Source organism: Pantherophis guttatus, chromosome 5 (assembly GCF_059756535.1).
Source record: "Pantherophis guttatus breed Tessera chromosome 5, ASM5975653v1, whole genome shotgun sequence".
NCBI lineage: Eukaryota > Metazoa > Chordata > Lepidosauria > Squamata > Colubridae > Pantherophis > Pantherophis guttatus.
The window spans coordinates 25,890,164-25,908,022 of NC_142067.1; the positions used below are offsets into that span (position 1 = coordinate 25,890,164).

At 35.1% G+C, this 17,859-nt stretch overlaps 1 protein-coding gene across 6 annotated transcripts in view; it reads left to right on the forward strand.

Annotated features, from left to right (window-relative positions):
• BRCA2 (BRCA2 DNA repair associated) overlaps positions 1 to 17,859 on the forward strand; it is a 53,250-nt gene that overhangs the window by 7,977 nt on the left and 27,414 nt on the right. For 4 of the 6 annotated variants that reach the window (XM_087894759.1, XM_087894764.1, XM_087894761.1 and 1 more), the window contains exons 3-11: positions 56 to 295; positions 3,257 to 3,347; positions 6,600 to 6,634; positions 6,727 to 6,767; positions 6,865 to 6,976; positions 9,657 to 9,712; positions 9,799 to 9,907; positions 10,461 to 11,495; positions 12,453 to 17,036. In XM_087894759.1, coding sequence (XP_087750885.1) covers positions 56 to 295; positions 3,257 to 3,347; positions 6,600 to 6,634; positions 6,727 to 6,767; positions 6,865 to 6,976; positions 9,657 to 9,712; positions 9,799 to 9,907; positions 10,461 to 11,495; positions 12,453 to 17,036 — 6,303 coding nt within the window. Of the gene's footprint in view, positions 1 to 55; positions 301 to 3,256; positions 3,348 to 6,599; positions 6,635 to 6,726; positions 6,768 to 6,864; positions 6,977 to 9,656; positions 9,713 to 9,798; positions 9,908 to 10,460; positions 11,496 to 12,452; positions 17,037 to 17,859 lie in introns of all 6 variants that reach the window. The other 2 variants (XM_087894762.1, XM_087894763.1) reach the window with 1 other exon arrangement.

Here is a 17,859-nt window from a genome sequence, read left to right on the forward strand (position 1 = left end):
CATTAAATCATAACTTGAAACATACATTAAATAATGTATTGACTGCTTTTCTTAGACCTAGGACCAATAAGTCTCAATTGGTTTGAAGAACTCAGTTCAGAAGCTCCACCTTATGATGTGAAAAAAACAGAAGACCCCTTACACAAAACTATGGATCAAAATACTTTCAAAACCCCAAAAGGGAAGTTGTCTAGAAATAAGTTATCAACGCCCATGATTTTTAAAGACCGAAATAAAAATGTAAAAACATTTACTTCTCCTATAGAAAAATCAGCTCAGTCCAGTGAAGAAACAGGTAAGGTAAGAAATAATATAAGAACCAAAATTGTAAACATTTTTGTATGTATAGCATTTACAAAATGGATGTAGTATGAAAATGAAATATTACAATGCAGATGCATCTTTTGTGAAAATTTTACTTTTCTGGCTACATAAAGGTCCACAACTAGAAAAGTGACTAATTTTGGAGATATTAGGTGTCAGCTCAAACATTGTGGTTTGTATAAAACAGGAATGTTGGGTTGATGATTATGGTATAAAATAACAGCTTTTGCCCCATTTCCATAAAAACATGAAACAATAGAAGACAATTTCAGCCACTTCTGGGTTTCTAGTGTATAGACCAGATTTCATCTTGGATATATATTGTCTAGTATGTACTTGGCAATCTATATTTCAACTTTTGCTTGCATCTTGAAGGCAAAATTCATTGTTCTAGGAACAGAGCATTTTGTTTCCTTCAAAACCTTTCTCTTTCTACAGTAGTTGATCATTTCAAAAATTCTTTGAACTAGGAAACATTGAGGTATTTCAGGGGTAGTCTGGCCATGAAGCACAATAGTGATAGGGATCATCCAGATCCTCGAATACATCTGGAACATTGGTTCAACAGACTTCTGTAAATTGCAATTGTGCTTGGAATGGCATATTCAGGAGAATATGGAATTCTCTGAAATTCATTTCTTAATCACTAAATATTCCATATCCCGAATTAGTACTCAAATTTACAAAAATATTGTAATGTTTTGTTAAAATAATATTTATCTTTAGAATATTCTTGGTATTTCATATATTTTATTAATCATTACTATTTACTCGGGGCACAATAGCTCAGTTAAAGACACTGAGCTTGTCATCTGGAAAGCTGACAGCCTGGGTTAACCCAAGCGCCACACAACAAGGTGAGCTCCCATTCCTGCCCCAGCTCCTGCCCATCTAACAGTTCGAAAGCATGCAAATGCAAATAGATTAATAGGTACCACTTCAGTGAGAAGGTAACAGTGTTCCATGCGCCCACTGACTATTGGGGGCGAGTCATTGGCCCCCACAGAGAGGGCTCGCAATCTGGGAGTCCTCCTGGATATGCAGCTGTCCTTGGAGGAACATCTGACGGCTGTAACCAGGGGGACCTTTTGTCAGGTTCGCCTGATTCGCCAGTTGCGGCCCTTTCTTGATCGGGATTCCCTGTGCACAGTCACTCATGCCCTCGTCACCTCTCGCCTTGACTACTGCAACGCTCTCTACATGGGGCTCCCCTTGAGGAGCACCCGGAGGCTCCAGCTGGTCCAGAACGCAGCAGCGCGGGTAGTGACGGGAGCAGCATGGCGCTCCCATGTAACACCGCTCCTGCGCGAGCTGCACTGGCTCCCAGTTGTCTTCCGGGTGCGCTTCAAGGTGTTGGTTATCACCTTTAAAGCGCTCCATGGCATAGGGCCTAGCTATCTGCGAGACCGCCTGCTGCTACCGACGACCTCCCAGCGACCCGTGCGCTCCCACAGAGAGGGCCTCCTCGGGGTGCCATCAGCCAAACAATGCAGGCTGGTGACCCCCAGGGGGAGGGCCTTCTCTGTGGGGCACCTACCCTCTGGAATCAGCTCCCCCCAGAGATAAGGAGAATCCAAGACCTCAGTGCCTTCCGTCGCGCCCTTAAAACCCATTTATTTAAACAAGCCGGGCTGGCTTAAGATGAAATTTTTAACTGTTTTTAAATGTTTTAAACGTTTTTAATTGGTAAATGAGTTTTAATTGGGCCAAATTTATATATCTTTTAATTGTTTTTAATATTTGTTCTGCATGTTTTTTTAATCTGGCTGTACACCGCCCTGAGTCCTTAGGGAGAAGGGCGGTATAGAAATCCAATATAAAATAAAATAAATAAAAAATAAATGGCATATACGTAGCCATGCTGGCCACATAATCACAGAATATGTCTTAGGACAAAGCTGGCTCCCTCAGCCAAGAAACATGAGCATCGTGCCCTAGCATCAAACACAACTGATAGGAAAATGTTTACCTTTTTCTTTTATATTCACTCACTTTATTTTTTATATATATATATATAGAGAGAGAGAGAGAGAGAGAGAGAGAGATTGCAAAATCTCTGTAAATCATGTTTCATAGATTTAATGTCTTATGTTCTCTGAATTCTTTAAGTTGCCAAAAATGGTATTGCCCACCGATAAGAAGAAATTGACAGCAAATTCAGAGTAACCAAGCCAATGTGCGACTAATGACTGGTATTGACTGAGTAGTCCCATATTTAAATCCCATTCCCTTTGTGGAATTCACTAGCTCATTCAATTACTATTCCTCAAGTGAACCTAACCCATAAGAGTGGGGTTTGGAGGATAAATAAAAAGAATAGAGATCCTAGTGTTTCCTATTTTGAGACCTTAAAGGAAAAACAGAATTTAGATGGAGGTAAGATGGGTGGCCTATACATTTTATAAATAATGAATAAATAAATATATCTAGTAATTATTACTATCAAATATTTAACTTCAGTACTTTTTCTCATAGATTTGTAAGTTTTAGTTAACCAAATGGGTTTTGCTATTTCTGGTAAAAAATTATTTAATTTTATGGTCAAAGACTAAAAAAAATTATCGCATAGACATATTTGTGACAAGATCTCATTTCTATAAGCAGTTTTAATTCTCAAGAATGCCATAAATTTACGTAGCTAAAATCCCAAAAGCGCTTAAGGGGAAGAAATAACTCTTCTTTTTTGGCTGAATTGGATTCTGGATTACTAGATCCTGTACCACACTAAACGGATTTAACTATTAAAAGGGGGAAAGTGAGCATAAGCAGAGAGGGCAATGGAATTGTGAGGCTAGAAATGGTTTAAATGGTTAAAAAATGAATAAGCAAACTTACTTCCTGTAACATTCAAGATTTAATTAGACAAATGTAGAAGAAGAAAAAAGAACTACCTAGTAGTGAAAGGTTTTTTGCTTACATTTCTTTGATACAGGTAAAACTTTCAGTGAAATGCCTAGACTGAGAACACAAGTGGATGAATCAAATGAAGGAATGAATCTTTCTAATTCCTGTGTTATTGCAAGGTGCATCTTATTTATTTATCTATCGATGCTGATGTAGATATAGATCTTTCTATAGCAACACAATAAAGAATTCCATTGTTACAGCTAAATTTGTCTTTTAAATCAAGGTAACATCACAATGCTTGGGCATATCCATGATGATTTCTTGGAATCATTTATTGCCTTTTAGGGCTGACTGACTAAAATCACTCAGCTTGCATCTGAGGAAAGACTAGTCTTTTGGTTTCTAGCCTGATGCATTTAACCAACCAAACTAGCAAATTGGCTCACTGCTACACCTGATTGACTCAACATGTCAACAAGTGCCTCAGACTTTAGCTGTTTAATTATTTGGTATATTGAAATGAGGGTAGTGACATTGATGTGGATACATTTTCTGGAGGCATAAGAAATAGCCAAGCAAATTAGGGCACAATGTGTAAAAAACAACATAGCTATATCTAGTTAACATCTGTTTCTTTCAGTATTTCTGTCTCTACCTTTTTGCTGTTGCAAAACATCCTTGCACACTGACACTTTCATGCAGTACTTTTTTTCTCCATTTCTAAGAATCTTACCAACTCCAAACACAATTTTCTGCTTTTTCCTCTTCACCCAACAAAAAGGGCAGAAACATATTCTTATTTTCCACTATTTAGTTTCACCCAAAATAATTTCAGTACTTTTATTTTTAATAGTTTTCATTCTGCTGGAAGATATTGTTTAGTGTTTTTCTCTTATTAAAAATGTTTCCAGCAAAATCATTCTGCATTTTTTCTGCTTATTTTAAATTTAATTTTATCTCATCTTCTTTAAATATATATTTTCCTGATTATCTAATTCTCTTCATATAACGTATTTCCTAATTGTTTTAGCAGTCATCTTCCTATATGAACCTATTTTGCAGCTTTCACTTCGTTATTCTACCAAGCATCTTTTTGCATACTCTCCCTTAGCATTACTCTGTAGCACTTTTTTAAATTTTAAACATAATATTTTCCAAGCAGATATTCAAAGATACATAAATTATTATTTTCATTAATTTTTGGATCTCTGAATGGTCCAGAAACTTTCTCTTTATCTTCCATGTTCCTATCTGCCCTATTCTATCTGTATTTCATTCACGTTAGCAAACAGAGGTTTTCGTTCAGAATGATCCACAATTGTTCCCAAACTCATCCCTGCTCATTTTTAATCACAATGTGTTGAACAGTAACAGCTATCACTGAATTTCTACTTTCATACACATCAACAACAGTCTAGATGACATGAATTCATACCTTGTGACATACATTTTAGCTTTTTCATTTATAGTTAAATTTGCATCTCCATTTACTCAACATATATATATCTTAACTCTACAAGTTCAGATCAGCTCACCTTCATTCAGGTCATCCTATTTCAACCTATGAACCCCTTATACATACATGTTCTGTCCCCTCCCACGAGTGGCCTTGCAGAAGCTCAAATAGCCCGGCAATAACAAACACAGGCTAGAGAGATTGAAGCTGGCCGTTAATAAACAGTTCTCTTTCAAAAGTATATCAGTTCAGTAGTTACCGGCAATGTTCCAAAGGTATATCAGTTCAGTAATTACCGGGCAATGTTCCAGAGGTCTTGGCAGACGGCCAGCAGGCTAATGCAGGAATGCAGACTCCTTCTCAAAACTCAAAACTAGCAGTTCTAAACTCCAAAATGCCAACAAATTGTTCACCACGCCTTTCTGGCCCAGCCACACCCCTTTTATACTTTGTAGGGTATGGCCGTACGTCTCCTGACCACACCTCTTGGGACGTTGCAATAGCTGTTCTCTACGACGTCTCCTACATCTCTCTCTTGCATCCAATAGGGGCTCCCTCTCCTCGTTACCGGCCTCTGTTTCCTCCTCAATTTGGCTGGGGTCCAGAGGCACGTCAGCAACTGTTAGTTCTTGTTAACTCACCAGTGAAGACGGCCCCTCTGGCACATAGCTCGTGCCAGCTTCCTTCATATCATCCTCCGACTCAGCATGCGAAGATAAATCAGCCTCCGGGGCTGGAGTCACAACAATACATTTTTCTTTATATGTTATGTCTGTCAGCACATGGACTCGTGTATTCTAGATCATAGATTTGAACAATTGAGGCTACCAGTTTGGTAGAATGGGAAAGAATTACACTAGGTGACTAATTTTAATCACGGCCATGTCACATTCACCATATCAAGAACAGTATTAATCAGTTTGGGCATGTTCTGATCAAAATAAGTGCAATCAAACCAGGGGTGAAATGCTCCCGGTTTGGACTGGATCGTAGCGATGGCGGCGGTGGTTCGAAGAACTGGTAGCAAAAATCCCTGTGCCCCCGCCCCCCACCATGCCCAGCTGAGCTGCACGATCATCAGAGGCTTTTTTTTTTTTTTTTTACTTTTAAAAGCATTTTTTCTACAACCTCTTCCGACGAAAAAAATGCTTTTAAAAGTAAAAAAAAAAAAAGCCTCTGATGATCGCGCAGCTCAGCTGGGATCGTCAGAGGCTTTTCAAAGCATTTTTTTCTGCAACCTCTTGACTGAAGAGGTGGTAAAAAAATGCTTTGAAAAGTCCCTGACGATCCCAGCTGAGTTGCCTGATCGGCAGAGAAGCTTTTCAAAGCATTTTTTAACAAGCTTCTCTGACGATCCCAGCTGAGTTGCCTGATTGGCAGAAGCTTTTCAAAGCATTAGAAAAAATGTTTTGAAAAGTTAAAAAAAAAAAGTTGGCCACGCCCACCCAGTCACATTACACCCCCCCCCACCAAGCCACTCCCACAGAACCGGTAGTAACAAATTTTACATTTCACCCCTGAATCAAACCTAATATTACCTCGCTGTTACTCTAGTGCAGGTGCTCCAGAGACTCCTTTGCAAGCCTATTGCCCACATCCCACCAACTAAGAAGTATATATGGTGCATAACATACCCCTGTGATATGTAAATTTTCCTAAAGATAAACTCTGATAGGTAAATATATTTCTGCAGAGAGATAAGAAAATACTTACCTTCAAACTATGATATAAAATATCATTATATAATCGTTATTGTTGCCTTTTGGAAAAATTAAAGTGACTAATCTTAGCTTCATTAGTGCTATAGAATCAGGAGCTCTCAGATTATCCATATTGACTTTAAAAAGATACACCTTATTTAGATGAGCAGGATATATAAACATTGTTCATTATATTTTATGAAGTTATAGAAATTAAAATTGTGTTTAAGGATGCTTTTGATTTAAATAACTATTTTTTCTTTATATTTCAGTCCGGTCGTACAAGAAAAACAAAATAATAAATATGGTAAATATTAATGTCTTTATCTATTGCACTGAAAGTTGTATTAGTTTATAAATATATGCTCATTCTAAGAATACTTTCTTTCATATTTTCAGTACTAAGTGAAAGTTTATTACAAACACCCAAGATTTTTGAGGTAATTTTATTCTAAAATATTTTAATTATGATAATGCCATATGTGTGTTTGTGTGTCTGTGTCTGTGTCTGTGATTAAACAGTTCATTATATTTTAGATTCAGACACAGAAATGCATTTCTGAGAGCTTGGGAGCAGAAGCAGATCCTGATATGTCTTGGACAAGTTCATTAGCAACGCCTCCTACACTTTCTCCAACTGTCATAATAGGTAATGAAGGTAACACGGTTATGACTGAAACGTGAGGATAAAGAACAGTAAATACAGAGTAGCTACAAGAGAAAGACATTTTGCAATTGTAATTAATATACATGTGAAACTTGAAAAATTAGAATATCATGCAAAAGTTCATTTATTTCAGTAATGCAACTTAAAAGGTGAAACTAATATATGAGATAGACTCATTACATGCAAAGCGAGATGGTTCAAGCCTTGATTTGTCATAATTTTGATGATTATGGCTTACAACTCATGAAAACCCCAAATTCACAATCTCAGAAAATTAGAATATTACATGAAATCAATAAAACAAGGATTGTACATAGAACAATATCGGACCTCTGAAAAGTATAAGCATGCATATGCATGTACTCAGTACTTGGTTGGGGCTCCTTTTGCATCAATTACTGCCTCAATGCAGCGTGGCATGGATGCTATCAGCCTGTGGCACTGCTGAGGTGTTATGGAAGACCGGGATGCTTCAATAGCGGCCTTCAGCTCTTCTGCATTGTTCGGTCTCGTGTCTCATCTTTCTCTTGGCAATGCCTCATAGATTCTCTATGGGGTTCAGGTCAGGCGAGTTTGCTGGCCAATCAAGCACAGTAATCCCATGGTCATTGAACCAGGTTTTGGTACTTTTGGCAGTTTGGGCAGGTGCCAAGTCCTGGAAAATAAAGTCGGCATCCCCATAAAGCTCGTCTGCAGAAGGAAGCATGAAGTGGTCCAAAATCTCCTGGTAGACCGCTGCGTTGGCCCTGGACTTAATGAAGCACAGTGGACCAACACCAGCAGATGAGATGGCTCCCCAAATCAACACAGACTGTGGAAACTTCACACTGGACTTCAAGCATCTTGCAGTGTGTGCCTCTCCATTCTTCCTCCAGACTCTGGGTCCTTGGTTTCCAAATGAGATGCAAAAGTTGCTCTCATCAGAAAAGAGGACTTTGGACCACTGAGCAACAGACCAGTTCTTTTTTTCTTCAGCCCAGGTAAGAAGCTTCTGATGTTGTTTGTTGTTCAGGAGCGGCTTGACGAAGAATATGACATTTGAAGCTCATGTCCAGGATCTGTCTGTGTGTGGTGGCTCTTGATGCACTGACTCCAGCCTCAGTCCACTCCTTGTGAATGTCCCCAACACTTTTGAATGGTCTTTTCCTGACAATCCTCTCCAGGCTGCGGTCATCCCTGCTGCTTGTGCACCTTTTTCTTCCACACTTTTCCCTTCCACATAACTTTCTATTAATGTGCTTTGATACAGCACTTTGGGAACATCCAACTTCTTTTGCAATTACCTTTTAAGGCTTTCCCTCCTTATGGAGGATGTCAATGACGGTTTTCTGCCAGGTTAGCAGTCTTTCCCATGATTGTGATTCCTACTGAACCAGACTGAGAGACCATTTAAAGGCTCAGGAATCCTTTGCAGGTGTTACGGCGTAATTAGCTGATTAGAGTGGGACACTTTGAGCCTAGAATATGGAACCTTTTCACAATATTCTAATTTTCTGAGATTGTGAATTTGGGGTTTTCATGAGCTGTAAGCCATAATCATCAAAAGTATGACAAATCAAGGCTTGAACTATCTCACTTTGCATGTAATGAGTCTATCTCATATATTAGTTTCACCTTTTAAGTTGCATTACTGAAATAAATGAACTTTTGCACAATATTCTAATTTTTTGAGTTTCACCTGTAATATATAGACTGTTATTAAAATTACTGTTCTTTTGAAATCAGCTGATAATTATTAGCCATATAATGTTTCATTTTCAATATGATTAAAGAAGTAGAAATAGAATTAGTGTGGCATACTGGTTACTGTAATGGACTAGTGGAAAAATGCAATTTGACTATATCATCAGCCACTGCTTACTGGATAACTTGGAGCTAACTACTATCTCTCAGTTCAGCCTACTTAACAAAGCTATGTGGAAAGAAATAGGAGGAACTACAGTGATTTGAGTTCCTAAATGAAAGGCTGAGTAGAGATAAATATGAAATCAAATGTATTCTTAAAAGTTCGGTTAAGTTGAATAATTACAGGACTACTACAAGTAGTCCTTGACTTATGACTATAATTGAGCCCAGAATTGCAAACATAAATCACTGTGGTCATTGGTTGGTACCATGTGATCAGGTTTTTTCAGTATTTTTTGCAGATGGCTATGCAAAATATGCAGTACGCCACACTAATGCTATTGCTAGAAACAAGAATTAAATACTGTAAAACTGGCAAAAAAATAATCAAAAAATTGTAGTCATGTGACTGTGCGATGCTGCAAATAATCTGTGGTGAGCCATTTGCCAAGTACTCAAAATGCAATTATGTGGCTGGTTATGTGGGGGTTTGTCATAAATTCAAACAGTCACTAAATGACCAATCATAATTCAAGGAGCATCTGAAGGAAGATAAGTAAAAGAGATAAATATGTTGGATCCATATAATTAATTCATTGCAACCATTACAAGTGGTTGCATTGTTCAACCTTAATATAAGTGCCAATAGTTTCATTAGAGTATTTCATTGTTCAGTTTATTTCATTAAATATGTTCTGTATTTTGGAATAAAATTCTCAGAAAGCTTCATTAAATACAAGTTGGACATAAAACATTGATTTCCATCAATGAGTCATAAAATAACTACAAATAATATATATTGTTGTTTGAATTGTAGAAAGAAGAAAAGATACAGTTTCTGGAACAACGATCCCTAATGAAATAATTGATGCTGTAAGTAAAGAATGTGCATTTTTGGTATTAGAAATTTCAGCTGATATGTAAGTTTATAAATTAATTGTTATTGCTTTGGATTTTAGATCATGTATGGTTTTTTTTCCAAAAACGAGAAAAGTCTCAAGAGCAATAATAGACAATCTTCATCAGGAATTGAAATTTCATGTGCAGAAATGGACAGCAAAATCCACAGTGAGCATTTGTCCTTTATTAGTTTATAACTCTTAGATTGCTTCTTTTTCTTTAAGATATTTATTTATTAAACAAATATTTGCCACTATTGCAAATATTAGAATATTTAAGATACAGTATTTATTTGTTTATTTTTTCCAAGTAATTAAATTAACCATAATTGATAATATTTTGGATAGTGTTGGCCTTACTAGGTAGACCAGACAGACAACATGACCAGATGAACTAATTCTGTTTTGTTGTAAAGTTACATTAACAAACTCTTGCAAATCTGAAAGTACTTCTGAACCTCTTGCACATTCCTGCTGCAGAATAATTTATTTTCCTGTTCCCTTGGCTGTGTCTTGTTGCCCTGTTTCCCATGATTATTCCCACATATCATTACAGATAGTTAGTTTCAAATGGAACATTGGATTTTCATGTACAAATAACTACATTAATATTTCCTAGGCCTTTACCTAGATTTTATAACTGAATTCTCATATAATTTTTGTTACCAAATTTCTTTAGTGGGATTTTATTTCTGATGCTATTGTTTTACAATTATTTACAGATCTTGAAAGTTTTTTAAATGAATCTTTTGATAAGAATGCATTTCCTGTTGAGCTACATGGATACCAAAAGCCATCAAATATACCAAAGGATGAAAATAATCATGGTGGAACAAATGACTTTTCTCTGAACATTGCCAGCAGCAGAGTTTTTCTAAAAAAAATTAACTCAGTTGAGGAGAATAAAAAAGCTATTTTTTATGAAAAGAATCATGATGAACTTGAAGGATATCATGAAATGATTAAGGCTTCTCATGAAAGACAATGTGAAAAAAAGTTAAAATCTTCTAAATGTAACCTGAATACAAATGTCCCCAAAATACAGAATGCAGTGAACAGAAAGGAGAATATGCCATCATCTTTGCTTTGTCCATGGTCTCAGTTGGACTTGTCTGGTCTTGAAATAACGCAACTTGAAAAAAAATTCATGAAGAGCATTAGTTCATCTTCTACCTTACAGGTCAAGAAAACTTATCCGGATAGTCCATCATCTATTGAAAAAGAATGCAGTAGTCCTAAAATATTAAAATCATATATGTTAAACACACCATGTCTAATACAAAGTAGAAAGATGAGTTCTCCAGAAAAGTTATCCGTTTCTGAAAACTCACCTTTATTGATTAAGAATGATTCAGTGTCATTGAAACATGCTGAGAATGAGGAGTTTTCTTTTGTAAATTTTTCAGAGAATAATTATTTCTTAAAGAGCAGAACTTTAACAGAATCCTCAGAAGTCCAAAATATTCGCTCTGATTTCTCAAGGAAGGATAAAAGTTCTTCAGGCTATCTAGGTAATATTTCAAATCAAGCTTCTAGTGATGCTAGACAACACACAAAATCAAGCTTGAAAAATATTAGCTCACTTTCCAGTTTGAAAAGGCGGCCCAAAAAATTCATTTATGCTCTAAACAATTCTCTAATTCAGCGGGAAGAAGGAACCACCCAGAGAGATGGATCTCTTACTTGTTTTGTGCCAATATGTACAAATTTAGAAACTGGTATCTCTGAACTTTCTGAAATCCAAATCAAGAGTGAAGGTACAATATTTATATTCCTTTGTGTATTAACTTTTAAAACTTAAGTTTTAAAATTCCATACATGTCTCAGTTCATTGTTGTGACTTCTGTTTACTGCATTGAAAAAGTCTAAAATATACTATATATATGTTAGTAAAATGTTGCTGAAGTCATTTTCAGATAGATAAAATAAGTATGGTTAATTATAAAAACAAAAATACTGGAATTTCAGATACTGACTACGAGGAGGCCTGCTTTGTTCTATTTGAGACTTATCAGGTATACACAGCCCACCGAGCTTTGTATGGGGTCTTAGTAATTGACAAATTGACAATTGACAAATTTCAGATAAAATGAAACTGGTCATATACTGCCTCCTGCTGGTCATTATAAGTAAAAATAACATTAAAAATAAAGGAATTCCTCCTTTCCCCCATCTCTTGATGGAGAAAGGTTTCTCTAAGAGCTAATGAAGAGGAAGGCGGACTGAATATACCATTCCAAAAGTAGATTGTAATTTCAAATATTTCTAGAAAAAAGTACTTGATTTTGCTAAGAATATATTACTGAAACCCAATTATTTATTGTGTGTTGAAAAGGTATAAATTTTATTTTTTAAAAAATCAACTGGTATGTTCTGTTGGGGTGGTTTTGAGGAAAATCAGAATAAAAAATATGTATTTTGTTCATATAGGTATGCCTGAAAAAGATTTAAATATCTCAGAAAAAGCTGTTTCTTTGATAAAGACAAACTTGTTCTGTTTAACTATAAATAAAAAAGCATACAAATGCTTTAATATCTGATGGTTTTTCAGATATAGAATAAAAATCTACAATTGAGATATAAAGCAAAAGTTGTGGTTTCTCAGTTGACATCCTGAAAAAAATACTTTAGTACAATATACTACAGAGGTTTAGGATATGTTTATATTGGTATCATTTTAACTCACATCCCTGTTGTAATTCAACTTCTTACAGGACAAATTGAAACTGCTGATAATCTTTCCACAAAAGAAAGAAAGCAAATAGATTCTGAAAAATGCTATACATCTACTAACATGTTATATGAAACTACAGGTAGTAAAAAGTCAAATATTCAACATAACACTACTGATAGTTCAACACTACTTCTAAAAAATAATACAAAGAAAGAAGCTATAATGTTTTCCAGAGATATTGCTGCTAATTATCAAACAGAGGTAACTGAAAAAGGATTCCATGAAATCTGTCACAGCAATACTTGTGTGGATAGAAAGACTGATTTCACAAATTATAGTTCATCACAAGAAGCACAAAAATGTACATTGCCGATGCAAGTATCAGAAACAGAAAATAAGCAAGTAAACTTGGAATTAACTGCACAATTTTTGGACAGTGGTATTCATTCAATGAAAGCATCAAAATCTAAAACTATGGTATTGGAGAAAGAAATTGATACAAAACTGTCTCCATTACTAAGTTTAAAAGAAGGTGCGCCTGATGATAAGCAGAGAGAGTTAGGATGTCTTTGTAATAGGAAAATCCAGGAATGCAAAGGTTTTAAGACTGCATCTGATAAACAGATAGTGCTATCTGCTGATGAAATCAGAAAAGGCAAATTACTGTTCAAGGATATAGAAGATCAACTTCTTGTAGACTTTCAGAATGAAGAAAAAGGTGCTATTTCAAGTCAAAATAAACAGGAAAATACTGAGAATTTTTCAGTTGGACAAAATGAACTAAATTTACATGTTTCTGATTCTGTGGTTCACTCAGATGATGTGAAAATTAGTTTTCCTGAATATGGCAATAAGTCTGTTCAAAATGTACTTAAAAATCAGCACTCTGAAGAAAAACACAATTTAACAGCAAGCCAAGTAGCTGAAATTACTGAACTTTCTAACATATTGGAAGAAACAGACAGTCAATTTGAATTTACCCAGTTTAGAAAACACAAGATTATGATGGACAATAACACTAATGAAACTAAAAGTTTTGATAAAAAAAAATTAAATTCTAAGAATTGGAAAGATATGGGATTTGTGGACGATCCAGGTAATAATCAGTCCTCTTTTAAGCATACAGATACTGGGGAATGTAATACTGACAGACAAAGCAACGAGCAGGTTATATTGCTGAAATCAAATAGAAAAGAAAAATGTTTTGTTCCAGTTATTTCAGATCCCTTACAATCTGATCTGGGAAATCATAATTCAGTTAAAAACAAAGATGAGATTGCAAGAGGTACAGAATTAGCCAGCAATATGAATGGAATGGATGAAATATTGAACTCCTATAAAATAAAAACGGATAGTTCAAACAAATGCAGTAGTTGGCACATGCCTATGAAAGAAATAGATATTGATTGGCCTCAGAAGGCCAAAAAAGGAAATGCTAAATATATAATACAAGGTACCACAAAAGATACAACAATTGCTTTTGTAAAAGAAGATACAGAAAATAAGTTAAAAGATGTGGACTGCCATAAAGATAGTGTTGTCCAGATTACTAGCACCACAGAAGTAAACTTGAAAATTATTCAAAAATATTCTGTACATGTATCAGAAAACGAATTGTTATCCACTAAAAATCAAAATGCTTTACCTGTACATCATTTTCTAAATTGTGGGAAAACTTGCTGTAACAATAATTACCCAGAAACTTTGTCTGATCTAACATGCTTAGTTGAAGTTGCTAAAACTGAAAAAAATAATACTTGGAATGATGCAGGTGCAAAAGAAAGTTTTATTTCAGAACAAGAAGAAAAAGTAAGTAAGCCAGAAAAACAATATTTTCTACAGAGCATTCACACTGTTACTGACAGGGACACATTTGCAGAAAAAAGTAAGAGACTTAATTTGTTGACAGGCTCTGATATACAGGAAGAGATAAATAATATGTCATATTACAAAAGGAAGACAAATGCTAGACATAAAGAAGTTATCCCTTCTATGAAAGAGAGTACAGAATTAAATCAGACTGAAATCTTTTTTGGGTGCAACCATAAGAATGTCTCTGAAAACAGGGAAAAGCAGACTGGTGGTTTTCATACGGCTAGTGGTAAGCAAATTACATTTACTGACAAATCTTTACTTAAAGCAAGGCATCTTCTTTCAGAAGAAGCTCTCTTTTTTGGAAATATGAACAATACTGGTAATCTTATAAAACCTAGTGTTGAAGATTCAGTTAAAAATAATTTTAAATTTGGAGAAGGAGCTGAAAAATGTAGAGAAATTGGACATTCTAAAGATAATTTTGAAGATTCTTTGGACGTGCTGTCAAACACGGTTAAACAGGGTTTCAAGAGTGGATTGATCTTTAAAGGACTGACCTTGAATATAAATACATCTGAATCATATTTTAATGGAGGAAAAAAAATCAGTATTTTGAAAGAAGCATATAAAAATCAAGATTGGATGACATCAAAATGTGATTTACCTTTACTGGATACTGGCACCTTACAGAAATACTCAACTAATGAAGAAAAAACCTCAACTTCAAAACAATTAAAAGTTAGGCCACCTGCATTCAGTTTCAAAACGGCAAGTGGTAAAACTGTTAAAGTTTCTCCACAAGCATTAAAAAATGCCCAACAATTTCTTCATAAAAACTACAGTAACTTGGAATCTCAATCTGAAACAAAAAAATGTAATATGTTAGGAAGTTCTTTGGATGCTTTTGGCAGTAAAAACTGCATTACTTCTGGTTACTTGAATGTAGAGAAGATGCCAATGGGATATTTGAATATATCCCAGTTTCCTACAACCAAAGAATTATGTAGAACTGCCCAAACATTACCGTGTGCTATGCCCATATTAGTAGACACTGTCTCTGAAACAAATCATGAAACTTCAGATGAAAGTTTTGAAATGGGCAAGTGTTTTAATACCTGGGTTTCCACCAAAGGGAACTGCATATCAGATTTTTCTTCTGATAAATGTATGTTTTTTAGCACAGCAAGTGGCAAACCTGTTCAGTTATCTAAAGAATCGCTGAATAAAGCAAGACAACTTTTTTCTGAAATTGAACCTAATTTATCAGATCATCAGAATTTTGTTTCAGATGACAATTTCAGCTGTAATGAGATACATTCAGTGAAGAATGTGAATGCATCTGAGTCAGATGTTAATGAAGGAACTAATGTCAACATATCTGGAGAAATCTATAAAAATGAAAATTGGATGACACCAAAGTGTAGCTTGCATTTCTTGGATGTTAGTACGTTAGAGAAATCCACAACTAATGGAGAAAAAGACTACCCTTCAAAACAGTTGAAAGCTAGACCAGCTGCATTCAGTTTCAGTACAGCAAGTGGTAAAACTGTTAATGTTTCTCAGGAAGGATTAAAAAATGCCCAACACGTTCTTCATAAAAACCTCAATAACTTAGAATCTCAGTCTGAAGCAAATAAAGGTAACACCTTTGGAAGTTCTTCTGATGTTTTTGGTAGCAGGGACTATATTGGTTCTAGCTATTTGAGTGTAGAGAAGATTCCAACAGAATATTCAGGCCTGTCCCAGGTTCCTGTAACCAAAAAGTTATGTGAAAGCACCCAAACATTATCATGTGTTGCACCCAAATCAGTGGAAACTGCGCCTGAATTAAATTGTAAAGCTTCAGATGACTTTATTGAAATGCATATGTGTTCTGATACCCGAACTTCCAACAAAAAGAAATGCAAATCAGACTTTTCTACTGACAACTGTGGGTTTTTTAGCACAGCAAGTGGTAAGCCTGTTCAGTTATCTAAAGAATCACTAAAAAAAGCAAGCCTACTTTTTTCTGAAATTGAATCTGATTCATCTGGTTATCAGAATTTTGACTCAGATTGCAATTATGAATATAACACAGTGAATTCTATCAGAAAAAAAATATTTCCCAGAGAAAATAGATTAGATATATCCCAAAGGGAAAAAAATCCAAATGTAGAGGAGCATTCAGGCATTCCATGTGATTTTAATACAGCATGTGGAGAACAGGTACGGATTTCTCACAAGGCTTTTCAAAATGTTATGGGACTTTTAAAAGAATTTGATGATATCGGTGCAAGTGATTTCTTTGTTGATGAAAGTTTAAAGCAAACTCATAATTCTCCAATAAAAACTCCCATTACAAAAGTTAAACAGGAGCATGAAGCTAATTCATCATCTAAACCGAAGGAGAAATGCAAAACCAGAGAGAATCAGAATAAAAATGAAACTTCTAAATCCTTGCTAAATATTGAAATACCTACGTGCATCACTTCTACTGAGAAATACAAGCAACCAGCAGAATTCAAAAGAAGGTTTTCATGTTCAAAAGAAGTAACTGAACCTTTGAAGATAATACAATCATGCCAAAGCAGAGTCAGTACTAAATATGCAACAGAAGGGAATCCGGATTGTTTTTGTCCTGCTTATTCCCAAACTCCAGATAATTATTCAGATGTAGAAGCTTCAGAAAGTGCAAAAGCTTTCATAAAAGATGACGATTTCACTGATTCAGAAGTACAAAGAAATATTCAAAAATCTATCTTGACAGCTAATAATTCTCTGTTACATACAAGAAGTGGGAAAAGACATCTGGAAAAAGAAAACACATTTGGTAAGTACTTTTTTGCTTTCTTGAACCTTAAAATTCATTTAAGATACTGAACATTGCACACTGCCAGTAACTCAGATTGGTGTTCTACACAATTATTTATTTCAGTGAAGAAAAATCTTATTTAAAAAAATACAAAGTATCAAATTTATATTGTCAAAGGATTGGCAGTGTAGCTTTCACATGAGTTTTAGTGAACATTGATGGAAGAGTAGAGTAATAGCAATAATAGCTGTTTGTATAAATATTCTACAGCTTTTATTCTATTAGCAGGACTCACATTGAGAGAAAAAAATATGCTGAAAAAAATTGGCAGCTGTCCCCTACAAATAACTCGACCCTTTTTCTTTAGCCATTCTACATTTTTCTTGAATAATGAGAAATGTTTATATGAAGAATTGTGAACGTGTGGTGTGAAGTTCTTACATTCTTCCATGATTCAGATTCTGGTGACTACATCTGCCATTTTTAACAATTGTATGGATTTTTTTTTTTTACCTCTATTGCTTCCTGGTTTTTTGACTTTTTAGTCTGGAATTTCTGATAGCAAATGTCAAGATTGTAGGCCAGGCTGGGAAACTGAAAAACATTTTTTTAAAACACAGTGGCAAATCACTGCTGTATGACTGGGAAAAAACATGGAAGGTTGTATCTCTGTAATTATCGGGAGCCAAGTTAATTAGAACTTGGATTTATTTGTAAATATTTTATTTACAAATATTTCAAAAAGTAATATTTATCTGTCTAGTTTAGAGATACATATCAATCCAAAATGTGAATACAATAAGCCTCATGTTTTCAAAAGAAAGCCCTGCTATCTACATAA